We start from the raw sequence: 20,410 nt of genomic DNA on the forward strand, positions 1-20,410 counted from the left end.
CTGATTTCTGGGTTAGCTTATACTCGAGTATATACGGTAGCTGGTGGTTAAAAAAGAAACCACAGATGCAAAGAAGAAACTAGTCTATATAGTCTAGTAGTCTACATCGGTATTTCCCAGAACAGACCAGACTGCCTCCTGGGAGGTGCTAAAACAGTCCGGGGGGACTGCAGAGGCAGATGAGCTGGCTTTTCCCGGGATTGTGGGCTACAGAACAGTAGTTTTCATTGCCAGAGTAGCACTGAGTACTTTCATTTCCAAAAAGGGGAGATAGACAAATTTAGGAACTTATAGTCTATACCATAGGAGGCCAGGTGGCATAGTGGGTACGCCATATGTTGCAATCCACGAGGTCCAAAGTTCAAAACCACCTCAGGATCTCACAGAGGCAGTTCTGCCCTGTCCTAGTGGGTCAGTATGAGTCGCCATCAGCTTGGAGGCAGTGAGTTTGGCTTGGCAGATTCTATACCAACGGTAGGCAAACACTGTGAGCCATTTGCGATTTTTTTTCAATACGTACGTGTGGCTCTGAAGCAAAATGAAAATAACCCTTAGTATCATTTATAAAAATTTTAAAGGATGTTATTCAGATAATGGTGATTTCATTTGTAAAATTATATTTAAAGCTCTCAAATAATTTTTTTAGTTGTGTGAAAACAGGATTGGCTCTTCTGTTCCAAAAGTTTGCTAACCCCTGGTATACGAACCATCGCCTCCTCTACCCTGAAACCGAAATGAGATAGTGTCCACTAGCAACCACTCTAAACGAGGCCACAAATCAGTGGACCCTAAATTAATAGGAGGAAAATGCGGAGCAGTATCTTAAGTTCCTAAAACAAAGAGGTTTGTTGGATTAGTTAAGACTGGAGGGCTCCCTAGGAGTGTTGTCCTGAGATGCTCTTCAAACCGGGAATACAAACTAACATCTTCATTTACCTTGTAACTAAATAAGTTGCAGCTTGGCTCAAGTACTGACCACCTGTAAGTACTGTGCTCACTTAATTAAATCATCTCCGTGAAATCAAAGGGTCCACAAGTGCTTCACAATAAAGAGATCCCGGTGTAGGGGGCCAGAGAAATTAGATTAGTGGAAACAGAACAGCCAAAATGGAAATGATGAGAATTTTAATATGTTGTAAAAAATAACTGACTGCAACTAAAAAAACAAAAAAGGTTGAAAGATCAGTGTAAATTCATGGCCAGATCCTAAAATGGAATATGACCCCAGTAGGAGACTGAAAAAGGAAATCCTTTAGAAAATTGTTTGTAGTTAATATCCATGTTTTAAAAAACTGGTTTAAAATAGTATTACCTTTCTTAAAACAGAAAATAGTAGTTTATCTCAGTTCCACTTTTGGTGGTAATGATTTTTCCTTCTATTTAAGTGGCTTTAAGTAAACAGAGACTTTCAAAGACTGTTACAATGAATGCTTGTCCACTCGCCTAGATTGAATAATTATTCATCTGTTTTCCTTCCTTAGTACATACTTTGTGTCTTATATATTGTTTTAAAAATGTTTTTGCTTATTCTGTAACTCCTGAGAAAAGAAGTGTTAAAATCTCCAACTATGATTGTGCATTTTAGTTTTCCTTTTAGTTTTGTCAGATTTGGCTTCAAATATTTTGAAGCTCTATTATTAGATGCAGAGCCCTGAGTAAGTGTGGAATTGGTAATGACAAGGTAACTGGTTCAAACCCACTACTCACTCGTGGAAGAAAGTTGGGGCAATCAAGTCCTGTAAAGATAGACAAGCTCAGGAACTCAGCAAAGAGTTGCTATGAGAATTGACTATGGCAGTGTTGGTTGCTTGGTTGGTTTATTATTAAATATATGTATATTTAGTTTGAAGCATGGGTCAGTCCTCTTTCATGGTGACGAATTGACTTTCCTTTTCACTGGTAATGTTCCATGTCATTGTTTCATCTTCGAAACCTTAGAAGCTTTCTTAGGCTTATTAGTTACCTGGCATATCCCTGTCTAGGCTTTTGCTTTCAGCTTGTTGGTGTCTGTTGATTTAAAGTGCTTCAGTTCAAGTTGATCCTTAAAATGATAAGCACATGAGATTAACTATGAAAATACTAAGAAGGTAGAACTTTGAGGGGAATTAGGTCTACTGGATACCTCCCCCCAAAATTACCAAACTTAATATGTTGTATACAGACCAGTTGAATAAAATGGAAATACATCTTAACTTATATTGGTATTCTTTGTACTATTCTTATTTTTGCAACTTTTCTGAAAGTCTGAAATTTCCACACAATTAAAAAAAACTAAACAGTATATCTCTTACAAATAGTATGTGATTCCATCTTATTTTTAATTCAGTCTGATTATTTCTGCTTTTTAATGACAGCATATAGTTCATTTACATTTAATGTCATTATTCAGTAGTTGGACTTGTCTGAGTGTTTCTAATATTTGTTTTCTGTTCTTCACCTCTGTTCTTTGTTCCTCTTGTCTTGTCTTTAGTATTAATTGGGTGTTATACTGTTACTGTGTTAGCATTCCATTTTGTATCCCCTTTTTTAAGTGTGTGATACTTCTTTGTATTATTATTACTCTAGGAATTATAAACTGCATTCTTAACTTATTGTCTTCTATCTTACCACTTTACCTATAATTCAAAAGCCTTATAACATTGACTTCCACGTATAATACTCCTTCCCTTTCTGCTATTGTAATATATTGCTTCTACATTATACGATCGTAGTAGAAACTACAGTATATATAATTATGTGTATACACACATGCTATAAACCTCATGATCCATTATTTTTGCTTTTAAAATAATTGACATTTAGAGAATTTAATAAAAATTTTATATTTATACACAAAATGAGAAGAGTTGCAAATATCCACTAGTAATAAAAATATGAAATGTATAAAGTATAAATCAAGAAAGATTAGACATTGTACAAAGTATGAAATGGATCACAGGTAGGCATTAGTGAGCTGAAGTAGATTGATGCTGGCTACTTTGAATCAGTCACATGGTATACCATCCTGGGACTTAACAGACTGACGAGGAGTAATGGCATAGTTGTCACAAAGAAAGAACATGTCAAGATCTGTTCCGAAGTACAAAACTGCCAATGGTAGACTAGACTTACAAGGAAGACCAGTTAATACGACTAGTTTTAAAATTCATGCACCAACCACATACCAAAGATGCAACGTGTCAATGATAATGAAATTGAAGACTTTTACTTTCTGGGGTCTGAAATTCATCAAACGTGCAATCAATAGACATTGATAATTACTGATGATTGGAATGCAAAAGTTGAAAATAAAGAGGACATATCAGTAGTTATGAAAATATGCTTTTTTTTTGCAAAAATAAGCCCAGAGATTTCATATAAAAATTTACAAGATCAACATTTGTCAGAAACACCTTTTGTCATGTTTTCAGAAACACCCCCTCACTCACACCAAATAATGATAGCTGCGCTCTTGGACCTCACCAGACAGAATGCACAGGAGTGAAATGGACGGCAGCTGTGCAAAGAGGTGAAAGAGAAGCTCAGTATCAATCGGAACAAGGCCAGGTGCTGACTGCAGAACATGCTATACAAGTTCAAGTTGAAGCTGAAGAAAATGAAAATAAGTCCACAAGAATCAGAGTAACCTTGAGTGTCTCCCACCTGTACTTAGAGATCACCTCGATAATAGATGTGAAGCATTGAACACGAAGGTCCAATGACCAGACAAGCTGTGTGATGGCACAAAGGACATCATCCAGATGAAGAAAGCCAAAAAAAGGGAAGAAAGTAAAAAGATCATTAAAAAGACAAAAGAAATGACAACGGTGAATGTTAGAAGATCCTCTGAAATTTGCTCTTGAAGGTAGTATAGCTAAGATGAAAGAAAGAAATGATGGAGTAGGAGAGCTGAAAGACAATCATAGAGTGTCTCAAGACACTAAGGTATTACAGTGAAGTGTGCAAAGATCTGGAGCTAGACAACTGAAAAGGAAGAATGTGTGACATTTATTAAGCTGAAAGAAGCAAAGAAGAATTTAAGCCTCTGGTTGCAATATTGAAGAATTAATCTGCTAACAGAAAGGTTGGCAGTTTGAACCCCTCTGTTATTCCAGGGGAGAAAGATATGGCTGCCTGCTTCTGTAACTATTTAGAGCCATTACAATCCTTTGGGAAGCCCAATGGGGAAGTTCTAATCGGTCCATGTAGGGTTATGAGATGGAATCGATTCAACAGCACATTATAATACACATCTAATTTCCAGTCATAGGAACGTACATGAAGAATTTTCAAGGGTTCCTTCTTGCCCATAGCATTTACTGTTTTATTTCATTCTTAAATTTCAAGAATAGTTTCATACTAATACATGCATTTGATTTTGAGGTTTAAAATACTTCTGTTTTTAAAAACGGAGTATAGTGTTAGATTCTAAAACCAGTGGGATGAATCTGCTTTGACTGGATTTCTAGCTGCATGTTATAACCCCAAGTTTTTTTCTTCCATCAAAGCTGATAGTCTCACTCAGTTATTTTGCCTCAATTTGGCAGTATATGTTTTATTGGCTTCAGGAAACGAAAGACGGAAGGAAAAGAAAAAATGACAGGAATGAGAGAAGAAAACACTTTGGGGGCAGTTAGTGCTACTCTGTTATGTCCTGTGTAGTTTCTACAAGTTGGATTTAATTCATGGGCAATTGATTTGCTGTTTGGCCATATGGACAAAAAAATTGACCGATGCAAGAAGCATCAGAAGAAGATGCAGAGTGTACCTTGACCATACCAACAAGAGCTGGTCACTGTTTGTGCGTTTCAGGAGGGAGCAGATGACCGCCCACTGATTGTAGTGAAGGAAGAAATCCAAGCAGCAGTGAAGGCCTTAGTGAAGAACTAGGCTCCAGGGACTGACAGAAGACCAGCTGAGGGGTTTTGACAAATCTGTACACTTTCAGAAGCACTCAGTGGTCTTTGCCAAGAAACTTGAAAAAGTTACCTGACTGGAAGATAACCATATGCATACCCAATCCAAGGAAAGGTAATCCAATAAAACCCACTAAGATTATGAAACAGCAGCTCCTTATGCAAGAGCTGTACCTTAATCACATGTGCAAAGACCCTTTTTCCACAAAAGGCAACATTTCAAGGTCCTGGAAATAGAACCTGACATCTTTGGGAGTCTGTTTTTCAGTCCGTCATGCCCATTTCGTTACCATTTCTGTTCTTCTTGGAATAATTTCTCTTGAGCATGAAAAACTTCTGACATTTCTTTTAGTGTCAATTAACTGATAACAAAGTCTTTTCATTTTTGTGTGCCTAAGAATGTCTTTTTCACCTTCATTTTTGAAAGATACAGAAGCTAGGTTGACAGGTTTTACGTGGTTTTTTCCCTTTAATTTTTTTCTGTCCTAGGATGTTTTTGATGGAAAATCAACTGTCATTCTATTTGAATGTGATGTGTTGTGCTTGGGAAAGGCTTACTGTGTTTGGAGAGTCTCGGTTTTCCTGGACCAGTGCATTGCTCTTTGTAATAAAATCTGGAAATGTTTTCATGTTATTCCTTGTGTTGATTTTTCTTCTTCCTTCAGCTGCTAACTCCCAATAAGTCACTTAATATTGTCCCAAAGATCATTGAGACTTAGTGCTTTTTGTTTGTTTGTTTTTGTCCCCATGCTTTCATTTAAAAATTTAAACAATTTCTATAGCTGTATTCAAGTTCACTCTTACTTTATTACTTTATTGCCTTGTCAAATCTGCTGTCTGTCCTATCTGTATTACCTATTGCTGCTATAACAAATCCTGACAGCAAAACAATAGGAATTAGTTTTCGTACACTTCTGGATATCAGAAGTCTGAAATGAGTCTCCTGGGACTAAAATCAAGCATTGGCAGGGTTTTGTTCCTTTTTGGAGATGCTAAAGAATCTATTTTTTAACTTTACATACTGTATATACTTGTGTATAAGCTGGGTTTTTCAGCACATTTTTAATGCAGTTTTTGTGGTAACACTAGGTGCCAGCTGATAGTCGGGTCAGCTTATACTGAGTATATACGGTATGTAATAACTGCCCACATTTCTTCTCATGACCTCCTCCCATCTTCAAAGGCAGAGCCTTGCATCTTCATGCATCTCTCTAGAACTGGTACTCCTCGCTCGTCTACATTTAAGAACCCTGGTGGCTATATTCTAAGGATCGAAGCATCGGGCTGCTACCCGGTTGGTGCATCGAGCGCACTCATTACTCTGCAGGAGAAAGACGAGGCTGTCTGCTCCCATAAAGAAGCCGCTTTGGAAACTATAAGGAGTAGTTCTACTCTGTCTCCTATGGTCGATTTGAGTGGTTGTGGTGGTAATCTGGTCCCTGGGTAAACATAAATAGTTTGCTTTTGGTTACTACCTGAACGGCCAGCATTTTGAACCCGTTCCATAGTGCCACAGAAGAAAAGGCCTCTTAATTTGCTTCTATAAAGATTAAAAGCAAGCAAAGCCTATGAAGTAGTTCTGTTGTGTACACATAGTGTGGCCATGTCTCAGTTGAGTCATGTTTGTGTGTTGGGGCGGGGCGGCGGTGGAGGTGGAGGGCAGGGGTTACATCTGGTCTACTGGAAAATGCATCTCAGTATTCTTAATCAAAAAACATTTGCAAAGTCCCTTCTGCCGTGTAAATGATCATATTCACAGGTTTTTTTTTTTGGATTTAGGATGAGGACATTTTGGAGTAGGGCAGTGCTACAATACAGCAGAAACTGTAGTTGGCAGTTCTGGTAGTTCCGCAGGAGACAGCTAACCACAGGTTCGCAACCACTCCACAGGAGGACGGGGCTTTGCCCTGTAGGGTAACAGCCTCAGAAACTGGAAAGCAGCTCTACGCTGCCCTAGAACCGTCAACTTCACAGCAGTGAGTTTTTAGCTGAGAGACTATTTTATTATCTTTTTAGAGTTTATAAATCTCTTGGAAGTTCTCATTATAGCCACCTTTTTCTGTAGATTGTTTAACATACTGAAAACATTTGAATAATTATTACTCCTTTTCTTATCTGAGAATTTGTGTTCATTGACTGATTTTCTTTTTTGGCTACAGGTCACATTGTAGTCTATCTTTAAATATGTTCTGAATCTTTAGTTTTGTTCTGGACATTGGATTCATTGTAGAGATCTTGAATTTTATTGTCATCATTTAGATTGTTGAATTCTGTTCTTGGTGATCAATAACCAAGGAATCACACCCAACTTCACTTCACACTGAATAAATAAAAATCCATACATCAGAACATCAAAACAGTACTTTTTAAAACATGAAGGGTGGACAGAATGTTCTTTAAATGTAGGAAAAATGCTAGCATCAGAGAGTAATTGTTGCCACATCTGTGTAATAAATCAATCCTGGCAAGTCTTTCTTGAATTAAAAAGCAAGATAGATGAAAGGAAGCTAAATCGATACAACAACCTAGCAAAATAATGAACTTAGATCACTTAGAACTTGTGGTGGGTTATCAACTTACTGAGTATTAAGGTTGGCCAGTTTCATTTAGTGTATGATGAATCCCCTATTCCCAGGCTGTCTGCCCATTTTTTCCCTGTAGGACTGTAATATTTTCACCTCATCCCCACCTTGCGAGTTGGGTGAAGGATTACAGAGAAAATCCGTTTTCAACTCAGTTCATGCACATTGTGTTTCATGTCCTTGATTGCAATCTCTGTAATGTAACATAAGCCACCCCCTGCTCTGTTTCCCATTTTCATCTGTTTCTTTCCTAGCTCTTCCTGCTCTCTGGACTTTGTTGATCTGAAATGGTGGATTATTCTTCAGTTTTAAGGAGTTCTGTGATCACTAGGTACATTAACCCTTTATCTGTGATCATGTGCTTCACATGTTTTCTTCCTATATGTCATTTGTCTTTTTCTTTTTATGTAATCAAATTTATCAGTCTTTCCTTTTATTGACTTTGCTTTTTATTTTATTTTTTTTAATTTTTGCCATTGCACATTTGCACAGAAGCTGCCATCATCATTTTCAACGCATTTCCTCTCTACTTGAGCCCAGATATCAGCTCCTCATTTTCCCCTTTTCCTGCCCGCCCACCCTCACAAACCCTTGATAAGTTATAGATTATTATTATTATCATAGATTTTGCTTTTTAGTGGGTTGAATTCAGTAGCGATATAGCTACAACATACGCATAGTTGTAATGTTTTGCCCTACACCAAGGTAAAGAAGGGTTTGTACAGGTTTTTATTTAGAGGCGGTAAAGTTGATTGTTAAACTTATATTCTGGAATATATACTATATATTTCCAGTTGCACTTGGTTCTTAAACAAGAAAACTAATGTAGTTATAGAAATCAGAATACCTGTAACTTCTGAGTGTTAGCACTGGGAATTGACTGAAAAGGGGACTTACCTTAAAAAAACTCACTGCCCTTGAATCAGCTCTGACTCATAGCAACCCTATAGGACAGGGTAGAACTGCCCTGAGGGGGTTCCAGGATGATAATCCTTTATGGAAGTAGAAAGCCTTATCTTCCTCCCTTGGAGTGCCTGCTGGGCTCACACTGTTGACCTTGTGATTAGCAGCCCAGCTTGTCACTATTACACCACCCAGGTAGGAAGTACCTCCTTCAAAGTGCATGCCTCTTATATATGACACTTCTTCCAGAGGACCACCCCTGGTAGCATTCAAGCCTTCACACTGGAACCCCCCTAATATCCAGGAAGTACTTCAAGAATCCCTACAACCACATTTCCAAATTACCAATGGGAGTGGAAAGCCAGATCTAATCAAGTCATCACTCTCTGCTGTAGTAAATTACGAAATCTCTCTATTTTGAGGGGTTGGTTACTTGGGAGTCTATATATGACCAAATGATACCTTTAAGATAATATACATTTCACTGTATATGAGTTATGCTTCAGAAGTATATACATATATATTTAAAACCTCAGAAGGGTAAGAAATAAGAACAGGGTGTTTCAAAGGAAGCTGGAGAAACCTGGAGAAAAGAAATAGCTCTCTGGAATTAAGACTGACAGTCCACATTAAAAATTCAATAGAATGGTGAAAGACCAAGTCAAGAATGTCTCTCGAAAAAGAGAACCAAACGGTACAGATGGGAAAGACTAGAGGATCAATCCCAAACAACTGTCCAGACATTAGAACTTTCTAGAACAAAGGCAGGTCTTCTGCATTAGAATAGACTACTTCAGAATGTATTCTGTTTCTTATCTCAAGTATTTAAGCAAAGAATTAATGTCCACAAATCAGGAATGTAGCAGGTGAGATTTCTTTAATAAAATTTAGACCTTTCCCCCTGCCCCCCATTTTCTAATCATATTTTACAATTTCAGGGTTGGATCTTCATCTGTAGTCATTATTTAATTACAGTTCTGAAGCCTGATTGCATAAATGTCAGAAAGCATGTGACCTTTATATAGATTTTTAGCTTAAAACATTTGAAATTTTTTGAAGAGATTTTTGAAGTTCTAGGATTGTTAATTAAATATTATAATTAAGCACTTGCTAATATGTCACTAAGATTATTTTTCACATCTCTGAAATTAAGGTGTTTCGGATAATCTGTAGTGTTTTATAACAATTTACAGTGTTTATAGAGATTGGTCCTTATCTTCATGAGGAAAAGAAAGTCCCTTTGTTACCCATTGCTCTGTCTTGCCAAGTTCCTGGTGAGAGCCAGGCAGAGGGGAGGTATGTCTGTCACGTACTTCCTAGATGGAAGTATTACTTTATCCCTTTTTAATAGCCAAATATGTCAGTTCTCTGAAGGTTGTTCTTGGGGTGAAGTTAACACAATAAAAATAGTAATATGTGTGCACGTGTGTGTTAGATAGCAGATGTGAACCTAACAGGCGCTGTGTAATTTGCTGCCTGGGTGACTGCTCACACTACAGGACTCTGAGATATATTAGTAGAAGTCCATGCTTTACTAAAACTAGTCTTGATATGTTCATTGCAACATTTTCTGTGAAACAGTACTGTGTAACAGGAAATGGACGTTCCTGTAAGAAAGCAAACACTTCTAGACAAGAATTCTGCTGCTTAGCAGCACAGAGACCAGGGATGCTCAGGGCCGTACGGTGTACCTCAGCTCTGACTTTGGGGATGTGGTTGGGCTGGTCTTCCATCTCTCATGCTACTCTTTTCCCAATCTCTTTCAGTATTTAGGTCAGTTAACTTCCATACCAGGATACCTGAATCCTTCCAGTAGGACTGAAATTCTGCATTTTATAGACAATGCAAAGGTAATCATATTCTCTTAACTCCATATTGTGCCTTGGCCTACTCTGTGCTTTTATCGGGGCCCTCATATTTGGGTTGTATGGTCCAATTTTAGCGCATGGTAGGTGCATCTTGCTCCCAGCCATTAAGACTGTTCCTCACCCTGAATATGCACATTATCCACTACTTGCTACATGTGATTAAGGGCTGTTTCTAATATTTGAAATTTCAAGCGATTCCAAGCAACATGCTAGAGCGCTGACTGTAAAGGCAGCTCCGTAAGAATCCCTTCAATCCTTTCAGCCCTGCAGCCTTTGTGAAATGGTGTGACGACTATTGCTGGGAACAAGCTTGTTTTATCATATTTTCCTTAGATAAGCACTGACCCAGTGATTTCAACCAGCCAGTGTTTGTGGGGGTGGGGGGGTGGTGAGGAGCCCTGACCCACAACCACAGCCAGGGCTCTACATTTCTGATGACCTGTGGATCTTTCCAGAGGGCCCACCAGCTTCCTGGACACTTGACCCCAGAGCACGATGCCGTGATCAGCCTCTCTGCCTACAATGTCAAATTGACATGGAGAGATGGGGAAGACATCATCCTCAGGGTCCCCATTCATGACATCGCTGCTGTCTCTTACATCCGGGATGACTCGGCGCACCTGGTGGTCCTGAAGACAGGTACAGAGCTGGAAGGTGGGCTGACGAGGTAAAAGCAACCCAGACCGTGTCCTGGGAATGAATCCACAGACCTGATGAGGCTGTCAAGACAGTTTGTATGGCATGAGGTGGGATCCCTGGGGTCTAATCGGGTAGTACCCTTAGCGGATGGGGTTGACCCTCGCTTTCAAGGCCTATTCCGGGATATCCACTGGCTACAGAAGGCCTTGGCCCAGGAATAGAACTGAGCAAAGTCAATCAGCTCACTCAGGCCCTTGTGGCAAGTATTTGGGGCTGGTGTCAACAAATGAGTCTCGCATCCCTCTGCCCAGAGGTGCTGGCCTCCAGCTCTACACGGTGAGGCCCATTACCGAAGCACAGGGACAGCCTCACCTCAGCACAGGTGCCCCAGCAGGGGGAAGGTTGGTCAACACATACGCACCCCTCCCCGAGCTTGGGGTGCTGCAATAGGCTGACTTGCCCGATACTTCTTTTGTAGTAGAGTCAGAACAACTTGTTATCCTCCTGAACATTCAGGTAGGGTTTGGCTCCTCCGCTATGTAAAATCATCATTCTACCCTCCCTCTTTGCATCTGTCGATGTTTCTAAGGAAAACAGATAATGGAATGTTTAAGCGGGAGAGAATGAACTCAGTAGGAAAAACAACATCAGCCAGGCTTTGAGCCACAGTGTGAACGCACAGCAGAACGCAGGGAAAATGCTGCAGTGCCCATAGCGTCCTGGGTTTGAAGTCGGTGTCACAGAGCATGTCCTGGGCCCAGCTGGAAGCCACCGTTTGAGAAAGGCAGGGGACGCTTAGCCTGGCCTTTCTGAGCACACAGAGAATTGCTCTTCCACTTGAGTTTCAGTTCTTTGGGCAGCCACAGGCTTCTAACAAAAAGTCATGCTGCGACGGCACACATTACTAAAATGGGACCGATACAGAGAAGATTAGCATGGCCCCTGTGCAAGGCTGACACGCAAATTAGTGAAACCTTCCATATTAAAAAACAAACAAGTAAAGTCCCTATGGAGCTCTCATTATTTTGACTTGAGCCATACTTATGATCACTATTGTCGGTAGTTGACAGGCACGGTAGTTGACAGGCACGGGTTGGCCTACGCATCTAATGGGGTCACTGCATCGCACCCCACCTAGGTTTACTCTGGAGTGGGGTGCGAGACAGTGCGGGGAGTTGTTGCTGTTCGCAGTAATAGCTTAGACACGCCGTTCCCCCCAACCCCATAGCACTCAGGTACTCGCTCTGGTGCACACATGCTCACCCGCTTGTTCCCACTCACTCTGCTCACGCATACACTGTTGCATTGCACTCATGTATGCTGCCTTGCACACACATTCTCATGTGTTTGAAACCATTTTATTGGGAGTTAATACATATGTCATTCCATAGTTCGGTCACATCAAGCAGTGTTGGGTAACAGCTACCACCATCAGTTTCAGAACATTCTTTTCCTTCCTCAATCCTTGACATCAGCTCCCTTATACCACCCCCCCCCCACTCCCTCTCACTGTGCCCCCCAGAAACCCTTCTCCTTGCTGTCCCTGTAGGTGCATCACTTCCCTCTGGTCTTCGTAGACATACTGCCATGCACACTCAGTTGCACATCGCACCACCCACCCTGTGCCCCGGCCCTGCGGAGTGCAGGCCCTCACATTTGCTCATCCTTCATGCTGTGTGAGGCTGCCATTTAAAGCCAGGCATCAGTTCAGTTGGACCATATGAACCTGCTTGTATGTAGCCACTGTAGTATATGAAAATGGTGATTTAATATTGATCAAACTAATACAAAGCATTCTATATGGATTATCTCATTTAATGTCCATAATTAAATCTCTAAGACCAAGTCTATCATATTCTCATTTTACAGAGGGCAGTACTTGAGTTTAGATAGATGAAGTAACTTGATCTAGCTCACCGAGTTAGTAAATTATCTTGAACCAAGTCTGTCTGGCAGGAGACCTTTGCTTTTTAATCACGCCTAACCTTCATTTGTCGCACTGCTGCATAGTCCGTCCCTTCAGGGGCGGTGTGAGTGGGCGGAGTCAGGGACAAAGAGGATGAAGGAGACTGGCTTAGGCCTGGGGTTCCTGTGAGCGTTTTCATTAGGTAAGCTGGAAGAACCGTCGGGAGGTGAGGAAAAGCCTCTCTAAGAGACGGTTGTCCAAACCGCTGAGATGTGGGTGAGGCCTGTCAACTGCTTGCCTCATTCCTCATTTCATCAGGGGAGGCTCCCGATAGCCTTTGCAAGGCTGGCCGGGCAGTCCGAGTCACCTGGGCTATTGCTAGAGTCATTTGCAACATCATCCCAAGGTGTAGCCTGTGTACCTGGCCTGGTAGTACACTAGACCCTTCAGTGATCTAAATGGAGATGCTCCGTGTTCCCAGCCCAGGACCCTGGCATCTCCCCCAGTCAGAGTCTGTGCGCAGAGAGTTCCCGCGGCCTGACGTCGGGCTCCCTGTCCGGCAGTGGCGTGGTGCCTGTGGAAGCATGCTGCTTGGTGGTCCTGGCGATGGAGAGCAAGGTAAGAGTATGCACGCTTCCTGCCGTTGAGCCCAGGCTGCCCCCAGGCTCTGCCTGTCCCTCTGACCTTCCCAGTCCCTCACTCTCTCCACCTTACTCTGACAGTGGAGTTACCTGTTAGGAGAAGACTGGGACAGGTGCCAAGAGCTTGGAGTTGGGGTTGGGGTTTGGGCCCCACTCGGTCCCCTAGCAACTGTGTCACCTTGGGTGGATCACTCCATGCCTTTCTGTGAGTTATTGTAACTGCCCTGCAACAGAGTGTTGTCCTAGAGCCAGGTCCCCATCCTTGGCCCCTTTGACATTTCTAACCAGATTCTAACCATTGTTCGGAAGAAAGCTTGGCATCTGCTTCTGAAAGGTCATCGCCTTGCAGTTCCCCTCGGAGCACACAGGTTTGCTGTGAGTTGGAATCAGTTCAACGGCAGCCTTTTGTTTTGGGGGTTCGTCTTGAGCACTGCAGGATATTTAACACTACCCCTGGCCTCTCCCCTCCAAGTGCCAGAAGAGCCCCTTGGGTGACACTGAAACTGCCCTCAGACATTGGCCGTATGTCCTAAGAGGGCAGAATGGCTCTGGGTTTAGAGCTTGCTGTAAGGCAACAGACGGAACACCGCCCTAAACGTTTTTCTGTTGAGAGTGCCGTCTACACGCACTGCTGGGGTTGTGGTCACACAGTGGGCTGCTACCCGTAAGCTCAGCAGCTCCACGAGAATCAGATGGGCTTTTTGACTCCTGTAAGGAGTTACAGTCACAGAGGCAGTTCTGCCCTGTCGGGTAGGCTCGCTGTGAGTTGGCATGGACTCAGTGGCAGGGAGTTTGAGGGGAGAGAGCTGGCGGTTCAGGGGATGGGAAGAGATGTGCCAGAGAGATGAATGGAGAGGAAGGTGCTGACAGACCAGCTCCTCGACCTACACCTGCTCCCTGTCATCAGTGGATGAATGTGAGACCACCGCCGGGCCACCTCTCCCATCTCACATAGGCCCAGTGCAGTCGGCAGGGTCCTTTTCACAATATTTCCATTTGGCAGTTGAAGGCAGAGGGACACTTGGCTCTAGGGCTGACACTTTCTTCATGCATGCACCACTCATCTGTGTGTTTGGCAACTGAGCATCTGGGGCAGTTGGGGCACGTTGACAGACCCACGCGGAGACGGCGACGAGCCGCAGCGGCTGTTCTTCTCCCCCGACCCCCCAGGGAGCTGCAGAAGAGCTGTGTGTGCTGCTCAGCCAGGTCTTCCAGATTGTTTATACGGAGTCCACCATTGACTTTCTGGACAGAGCAATATTTGATGGAGCCTCGACACCCACCCAGCACCTTTCCCTGCACAGCGATACATTGGGTGAGCACATCTCCCTTTCTGGAAGCCCCCCCTCCACCCACCTCCTCAAGAGTAATCAAGACAGCAACTTACTGTTTTCTCGGGAACTTTTGAGCAGAATGATCTAGACAGCTAGATAGCTTCCTAGGGTAACTCTGGGGTCCTTGCGTACTTACTCTGGAACTGCATGTGACTAGTCACGACGCTTAATTCAGAGCAGGGAGTAGGTCTGAGGCCTCTCCCATGTTGCACCCCAGGCCTTGGCCACTGGGCAGTCAGGGGTTGGTTACAGGATGGCTGCTCGGAAGCCTGGGATGGTGGGTGGGAAAGAATGGACAGGAGCCCACAAGGTGCCCAGATGGACTGAGCTGGCAGCGGCAATTTCTGAAGACCTCTCAGGAGTCTGCACAAAACAGTCCATCTGTGGACACGTCGGGCAAACCTTTCAAACTGCAAGAGTTAGGACTCAGGACGTCGGTCAATCAGATGTTTAGTCATCAACATTTTACTGTGTGTGTGATGAGTCTGATTCTTAAATGGATTTTAAATTCCCCAAAGGGGCCGGCCTTCCTTCTTTCTTTCTTTCTTTCTTTCTTTCTTTCTTTCTTTCTTTCTTTCTTTCTTTCTTTCTTTCTTTCTTTCTTCCCTCCCTCCCTCCCTCCCTCCTTTCCTCCCTCCCTCCCTCCCTCCCTCCCTTCCTTCCTTCCTTCCTTTCTGTCTCTCTCTCAAAACTTTTGACAGACAAGGACACAGATCCTAGGTCTGCAGGTTGGGAGTTTGTGATGCAGGCACACTCCCGAGTAGACGTTCTTTCTGGTCTTGCCCGCCCTCAGCGTGCTGGATGATGTACCTTTCTGCTGACCTCACTGGGCTCCTCCTATACACAGAGAGCCTGGTATTTCTTCCTGGGGCTGCAGTCTCAGGTCCCCAAACTTAACACCCGAAGAGGCTAGAAGTCCATAAGGCTAGAATCAAGGTGTTGGCAGAACTCTGTCCATTCCAGAGAGTTTGAAGGAGAACCTGCTTCCTGTCCTTTTCTAGCCTCTGTAGGCCACCGTGTTCTTGGACGCAGAGCCCGTACTGCAGCTTCACAGCCTGCACCATCACGTCTCGCTGATGGTCCCTCCCCCTTAAGGACCCGTGCTTTGTCTGTATGACAGAGATGGTCGAGCGCTCGGCTGCTAACCAAATGTCTGGTAGTTCTAATGTGCCCACAGACCATTGAAAGTGGCCTTGGTCCAAAAGGTCACAGAATTGATTATCCTTGGGAGCAGTTCTTTTACTACGGATCTTGCGAGTCACTTGACTCCATTGCGCGCACGTGTGTGTGTGTGAGAGAGAGAGGGAGGTGGCTTCAGTCCTCCCAGATAAAACAGGCTAATCTCCCTACTTTAGGATAAACTTCAGTCTTGATTTCGTTGGCAACTTTAATTTCCTTTTGCCATGCAACCGACTTTTCGTAAATTCTGGGGATGAGAGCATCTTTGGATTCTGCTGACCACAGTGAGAAATGGTCCTTTTTTCTCCCATCCTCTCCTGTCCACTGCTATTTAAAGTCCTGCTTCCTAATTGACCTGCTTTTCCCGTAAGGCCCTCGCTGCTGATCACGGCAGCTCTGTGCCCACTGGCTGGTTCTCACTAGTAGTTTCTCAGGCAGCTGTGGCTTTTTCACTGAGCACCTCTTGTATAACTGCCTGGGCCAGCCCTTCTGTCAGTGCTGCGCGTCATTTCAGCCCCCAGGAGCCGTGGCAGAGACAGAAGGCCAGCTGGCTTGGGATGTGACTTTGCTCTCATGAGCTGTGTGAACTGGTGGTCTGTGGCATGTCTGGCTCAGTTCCTTGGAGAAATCTAATGCTGAGAGTTTGGGTTAGAGGCAACAGTCATCAAGGCTTTGTGTCAGAGCGTGCATGGATAAATCCCAGGAAGCACATGTATGGGGTGCAGCGGGGGCGGGGGCGGTTCCTGAGTGGCTGGTGGCTGGCGTGCCCGTCCCAGCCCAGCAGCCCTGACGGCTCGTCTCACACAGGCCTCTTTGCTGTGTAACCAACACCCTGTGTGTTCACATTTGCCTCACAGATGACTTGTCCACCAAAGTGGACATCAAAGAAGCCTACGAGACAGAGGCCAGCACTTTGTAAGTAGAGCCCCCTGTCCCGGCCCCGGCACGCAGCAGCTGGTGCTGCACTGCTAGTGTTTGTGCGCTGCTTTGCCCCCACGCTACACCCTTCAGTCAGCTGATTTTGCACATACTTCACCTGCCTTTGAGCCCAGTTCCCCACCCAGTAAGGGACCGACCCTCCACACCATGGATTCCATCTTTTCTTGCTCAGAGGCTTGATTCTGCTCTCAAGAACCCCTCTAGCAGATATGTACCTGTCCCAGGCTCCCAGGACCTCTGTCATCCCTAATCCTGCCCTTCTTCCCGGCACCTGCTGGGGAGAGATGTACAAAAGGCAAGCTGAATTGCCTTAGTCCTCTGCCAGGGCCTTGGCCATCTCCTGAGTAGACTCTTCATCATAGTGCCTGCAGCCTTGTGCCGTGAACCCAGCCAAGCCTCTCCCTTTACCTCCTGCCTCCACGTAGCCCCGGGATGTCCTAGGGCAACAGGCCTGGCGTGCTAGCAGAGTCAGGGGCCCCTGCTGCACTCTCACACACCTCTCTACTCCACAGCTCGTTCCCTGACCCCACGGATGTGGGTGGCTTCGCGACATTGTCCTTCTGCATGCCACCATCACCCCACCCCAAGACAGCCAGTGATAGTGAGCTGAGCACCACAGCCACTGAGCTCCTGCAAGACTACATGCAGACGGTATGCCTTTCCTGGGCCCAGGGCCACAGACAGAGCAAGGCCCAGCTGACCATGGCTGAGCTGCCGTGGCCGCCAGCTCTGCATTGCTTGGAAGTCCCAAATGAGCCACCTTGAGAGAGGACATAGGCAGAAACCCCAGCCTTAGTGGGTAGGGCGGGGTGGGTCTGGCCAAGGAGGAGCAGAAGCAGGGAAACTCTTGGCCATCCTTTCTGTAAATGTAGCCCCTTCCCAGTGCACCCTCTCCTGGGGGTGTGAGCCAGGCCGAGTATGCGTGCGGCATGTTGGCCTCTGGGGCAGGACTGCAGACCTAACCTAGGCCTGGGATCCTGTGCTCACTCCCCTGCCAGGCTATGCCCATACCAGTTCCTTCCCCTCTCTGCTGAGTCTCAAAGCCTAGTTGTGCTGTTTGAGTGTGCCCTATCCCAGAGGGCAGTCAGCTCATGGCTCAGGCCCCAGGTGCAGGCTCAGACGTGATTAGTTCAGTGGTGCCCCTTCGTTCTTAGGAAGGTGGCCTGGCTCCTCTTCTGTGGCTGACTGTGGCCACCACACTCTGGATGCTGCAGCTGATTCTTCTCTCAAGGTTCCCCAGAACATGATGTCCCAGATACTGAGTTCTTTCGACATCCTGGGATTGTGGGAGCGAGTCCCTTTCACATTGCAGGGCTTGGGTGAACCCCCGCTCCCTCGTCCTGCTCTCGCAGCCTTGCCTCCGTCCCAGAGGGAGAGCCGGGTCCCAGTGACTTAGGCTCTTGACCCAGGCTCTGACTCTTGGTCACATACTAGATTCGCTGGTGCTACAATGGGGGAGCACAGGAGGAGGGACGGGGATCGTGCCAGATGGCCACATAAGCCTGGTGCAGATTGCATGCCTGGTGTCCATGGCCAGGGGCTCTGCCCAGAGTGGGGAGCTCTGGCCCGGGGCTCCAGCAAGGCACAGACGGCAGTGAGTGCGGACCCCACTGCCTCTCAGCTCCCCGTCCCCAGCCCTGGCGGCTCTGCTTTCTTCCAGCTGCGCAACAAGCTGTCATCCCAGGAGATCCAGCAGTTTGCCATGTTGCTGCATGAATACCGCAACGGGGCCTCCATCCACGAGTTCTGCATCAACTTGCGACAGCTGTATGGGGACAGTCGCAAGTTCCTCCTGTTGGGTGAGAACGCTGCCGTGGTTGTTGGGTAGAAAGAGATTTAAACCAAAACATGTTAACACAGGGTCTCGGGAGAAACCCAGGTCGTTCTGCTTGGGATGGCTTTCCCGGTGACAGGGGGTGTCCCACATCACTCACTGCCCTCAGGACCCAGGAACAAGACTCTGAGGGAGCAACGGGATGTCCTAGGGTAGTGAGATAAGCTGGCAGTGGGGAGAGTCTATGCCAGCTGCCGGGGGCCAGGACTGCTCTTGAAGAAGGCAGCAGAATATGTAGCAGACAAGGTGAAGCCCCTCCAGGTGGTAGGGTGGGTTCTAGACATCCACACTAAACGTGGCCACCTGAGTCAGATAACTCCCAGTGGGCATGAGCATGGCACGGGCTCCCCAAAGGCTGACTAGTTAGCAATTCAGCTGAAGGCCTCCTGGGTCCAGCCTGTGTCCATAAGCAAACCGTCACCAAGGGCATCTGCTCTCACTCTGAGTACCGAAGAGCCTGAGTGTCGGGCTCCTGCGATTCATGCCTGGGGCCTAACACCCAGCCAGAGTTTAAGGTCAGGTCCAGTTCAAACGTTCCCCTCAGACTCTCACCATCCTGGCCTTGCTCTTTCAGGGCTCTGAATGTGTATAAATGTGTCTGAGGACTTCATCCGGCCTTGTCTGTGAAGCTCGGCCTTTGGTTAGGACTAAGGGGTGAGGAAGCAGCTATGGAGGGTCTGCAGTCCCACCCCTGGGCCAGTGAGGGATGCTGCCTCAGTCAAGCATCTTGTCTTCTCCCTTTGTTTTTGTTTTTGCCCAGAGCCTTTATCTAGCAGATGGGGGCAGGTCTGGTCTGCACTCATTGCCCCAGCCTCGGATCTGTCCTGCATCTGCTTTGAGACCCAGGGCCCCTGGATGCCCACTGTGCCAACTCATTGGTTCTGAGCTCCGCAGCCCCACTTCAACAGCAAGCATCCCAGATGCAGTGTGGGGCTGGGCTCCCCTTCCTGGGAGGGGCCTGGCTGTCTATCCAGATGAAGTGATGACAGTTGTGTCTCTGCCAGGTCTACGCCCCTTCATCCCCGAGAAGGACAGCCAGCACTTTGAGAACTTCCTGGAGACAATTGGGGTGAAGGATGGCCGGGGCATCATCACAGATAGCTTTGGCAGGTACCGACGGGCCGCCAGCACTGCCTCCAGCTCCACCACCAATGGGAACAGGGCCGCCGGTAGCTCCGATGACCAATCCTTGCCCTCTGAGGGAGACGAGTGGGACCGCATGATCTCGGATATCAGCAACGACATTGAGGCGCTGGGCTGCAGCATGGACCAGGACTCTGCGTAACGCATCCTCAGGGAGAGCACTGTGTGGCGTTAGGGGAAGGCAGAGCCTGGCCTGCTTCCTGTCGCCGCCCTGGCTGCCCTTCACGGATGGGCTCGTCCCCCCGAGCGGGAGGCTGCTGGGAGGAGTCCAGGCCCCGCTGCTGTCTCCGTGCAGGAGCATGTGTTCCTGCTGCCCTGCCGTGCACAGTAGCCGAGGGGACGGGCAGAGGCTGAGGCTCTGTTCTTGGACAGCCACTCCCGCATCTCAGTGTCCACGCCCGGAGAAGGGATGGACTAGGCCAGCTATGTGATCTAGCCCAGTGTTGGTCACTTCCTGCACAAGTTTCCGTTTTTGCACACAATGTTCCTATTGTAACTCTCAGAGACCTTTCAAAAAGCGGGCTACAATGTGAATCATTTAAATCTC

The 20,410-nt window shown here is 45.9% G+C and overlaps 1 protein-coding gene and 1 non-coding gene across 5 annotated transcripts in view; both read left to right on the top strand.

Annotated features, from left to right (window-relative positions):
• CCM2 (CCM2 scaffold protein) overlaps window positions 1–20,410 on the top strand; it is a 97,446-nt gene extending 77,036 nt beyond the window's left edge. For all 4 annotated transcript variants that reach the window (XM_075558121.1, XM_075558122.1, XM_075558123.1 and 1 more), the window contains 8 exons: window positions 10,147–10,230; window positions 10,704–10,887; window positions 13,275–13,411; window positions 14,605–14,749; window positions 16,805–16,862; window positions 17,399–17,537; window positions 18,547–18,685; window positions 19,725–20,410. In XM_075558121.1, the coding sequence (XP_075414236.1) occupies window positions 10,147–10,230; window positions 10,704–10,887; window positions 13,275–13,411; window positions 14,605–14,749; window positions 16,805–16,862; window positions 17,399–17,537; window positions 18,547–18,685; window positions 19,725–20,005 (1,167 nt within the window). In that variant the 3' untranslated portion in view covers window positions 20,006–20,410. The remainder of the gene's footprint in view (window positions 1–10,146; window positions 10,231–10,703; window positions 10,888–13,274; window positions 13,412–14,604; window positions 14,750–16,804; window positions 16,863–17,398; window positions 17,538–18,546; window positions 18,686–19,724) is intronic.
• On the top strand, window positions 11,770–11,874 carry LOC142457500 (U6 spliceosomal RNA). The gene has a single exon (XR_012786227.1). It is a non-coding gene; the product is annotated as a U6 spliceosomal RNA (small nuclear RNA).

Source organism: Tenrec ecaudatus, chromosome 9 (assembly GCF_050624435.1).
Source record: "Tenrec ecaudatus isolate mTenEca1 chromosome 9, mTenEca1.hap1, whole genome shotgun sequence".
Taxonomy (NCBI): Eukaryota; Metazoa; Chordata; class Mammalia; order Afrosoricida; family Tenrecidae; genus Tenrec; species Tenrec ecaudatus.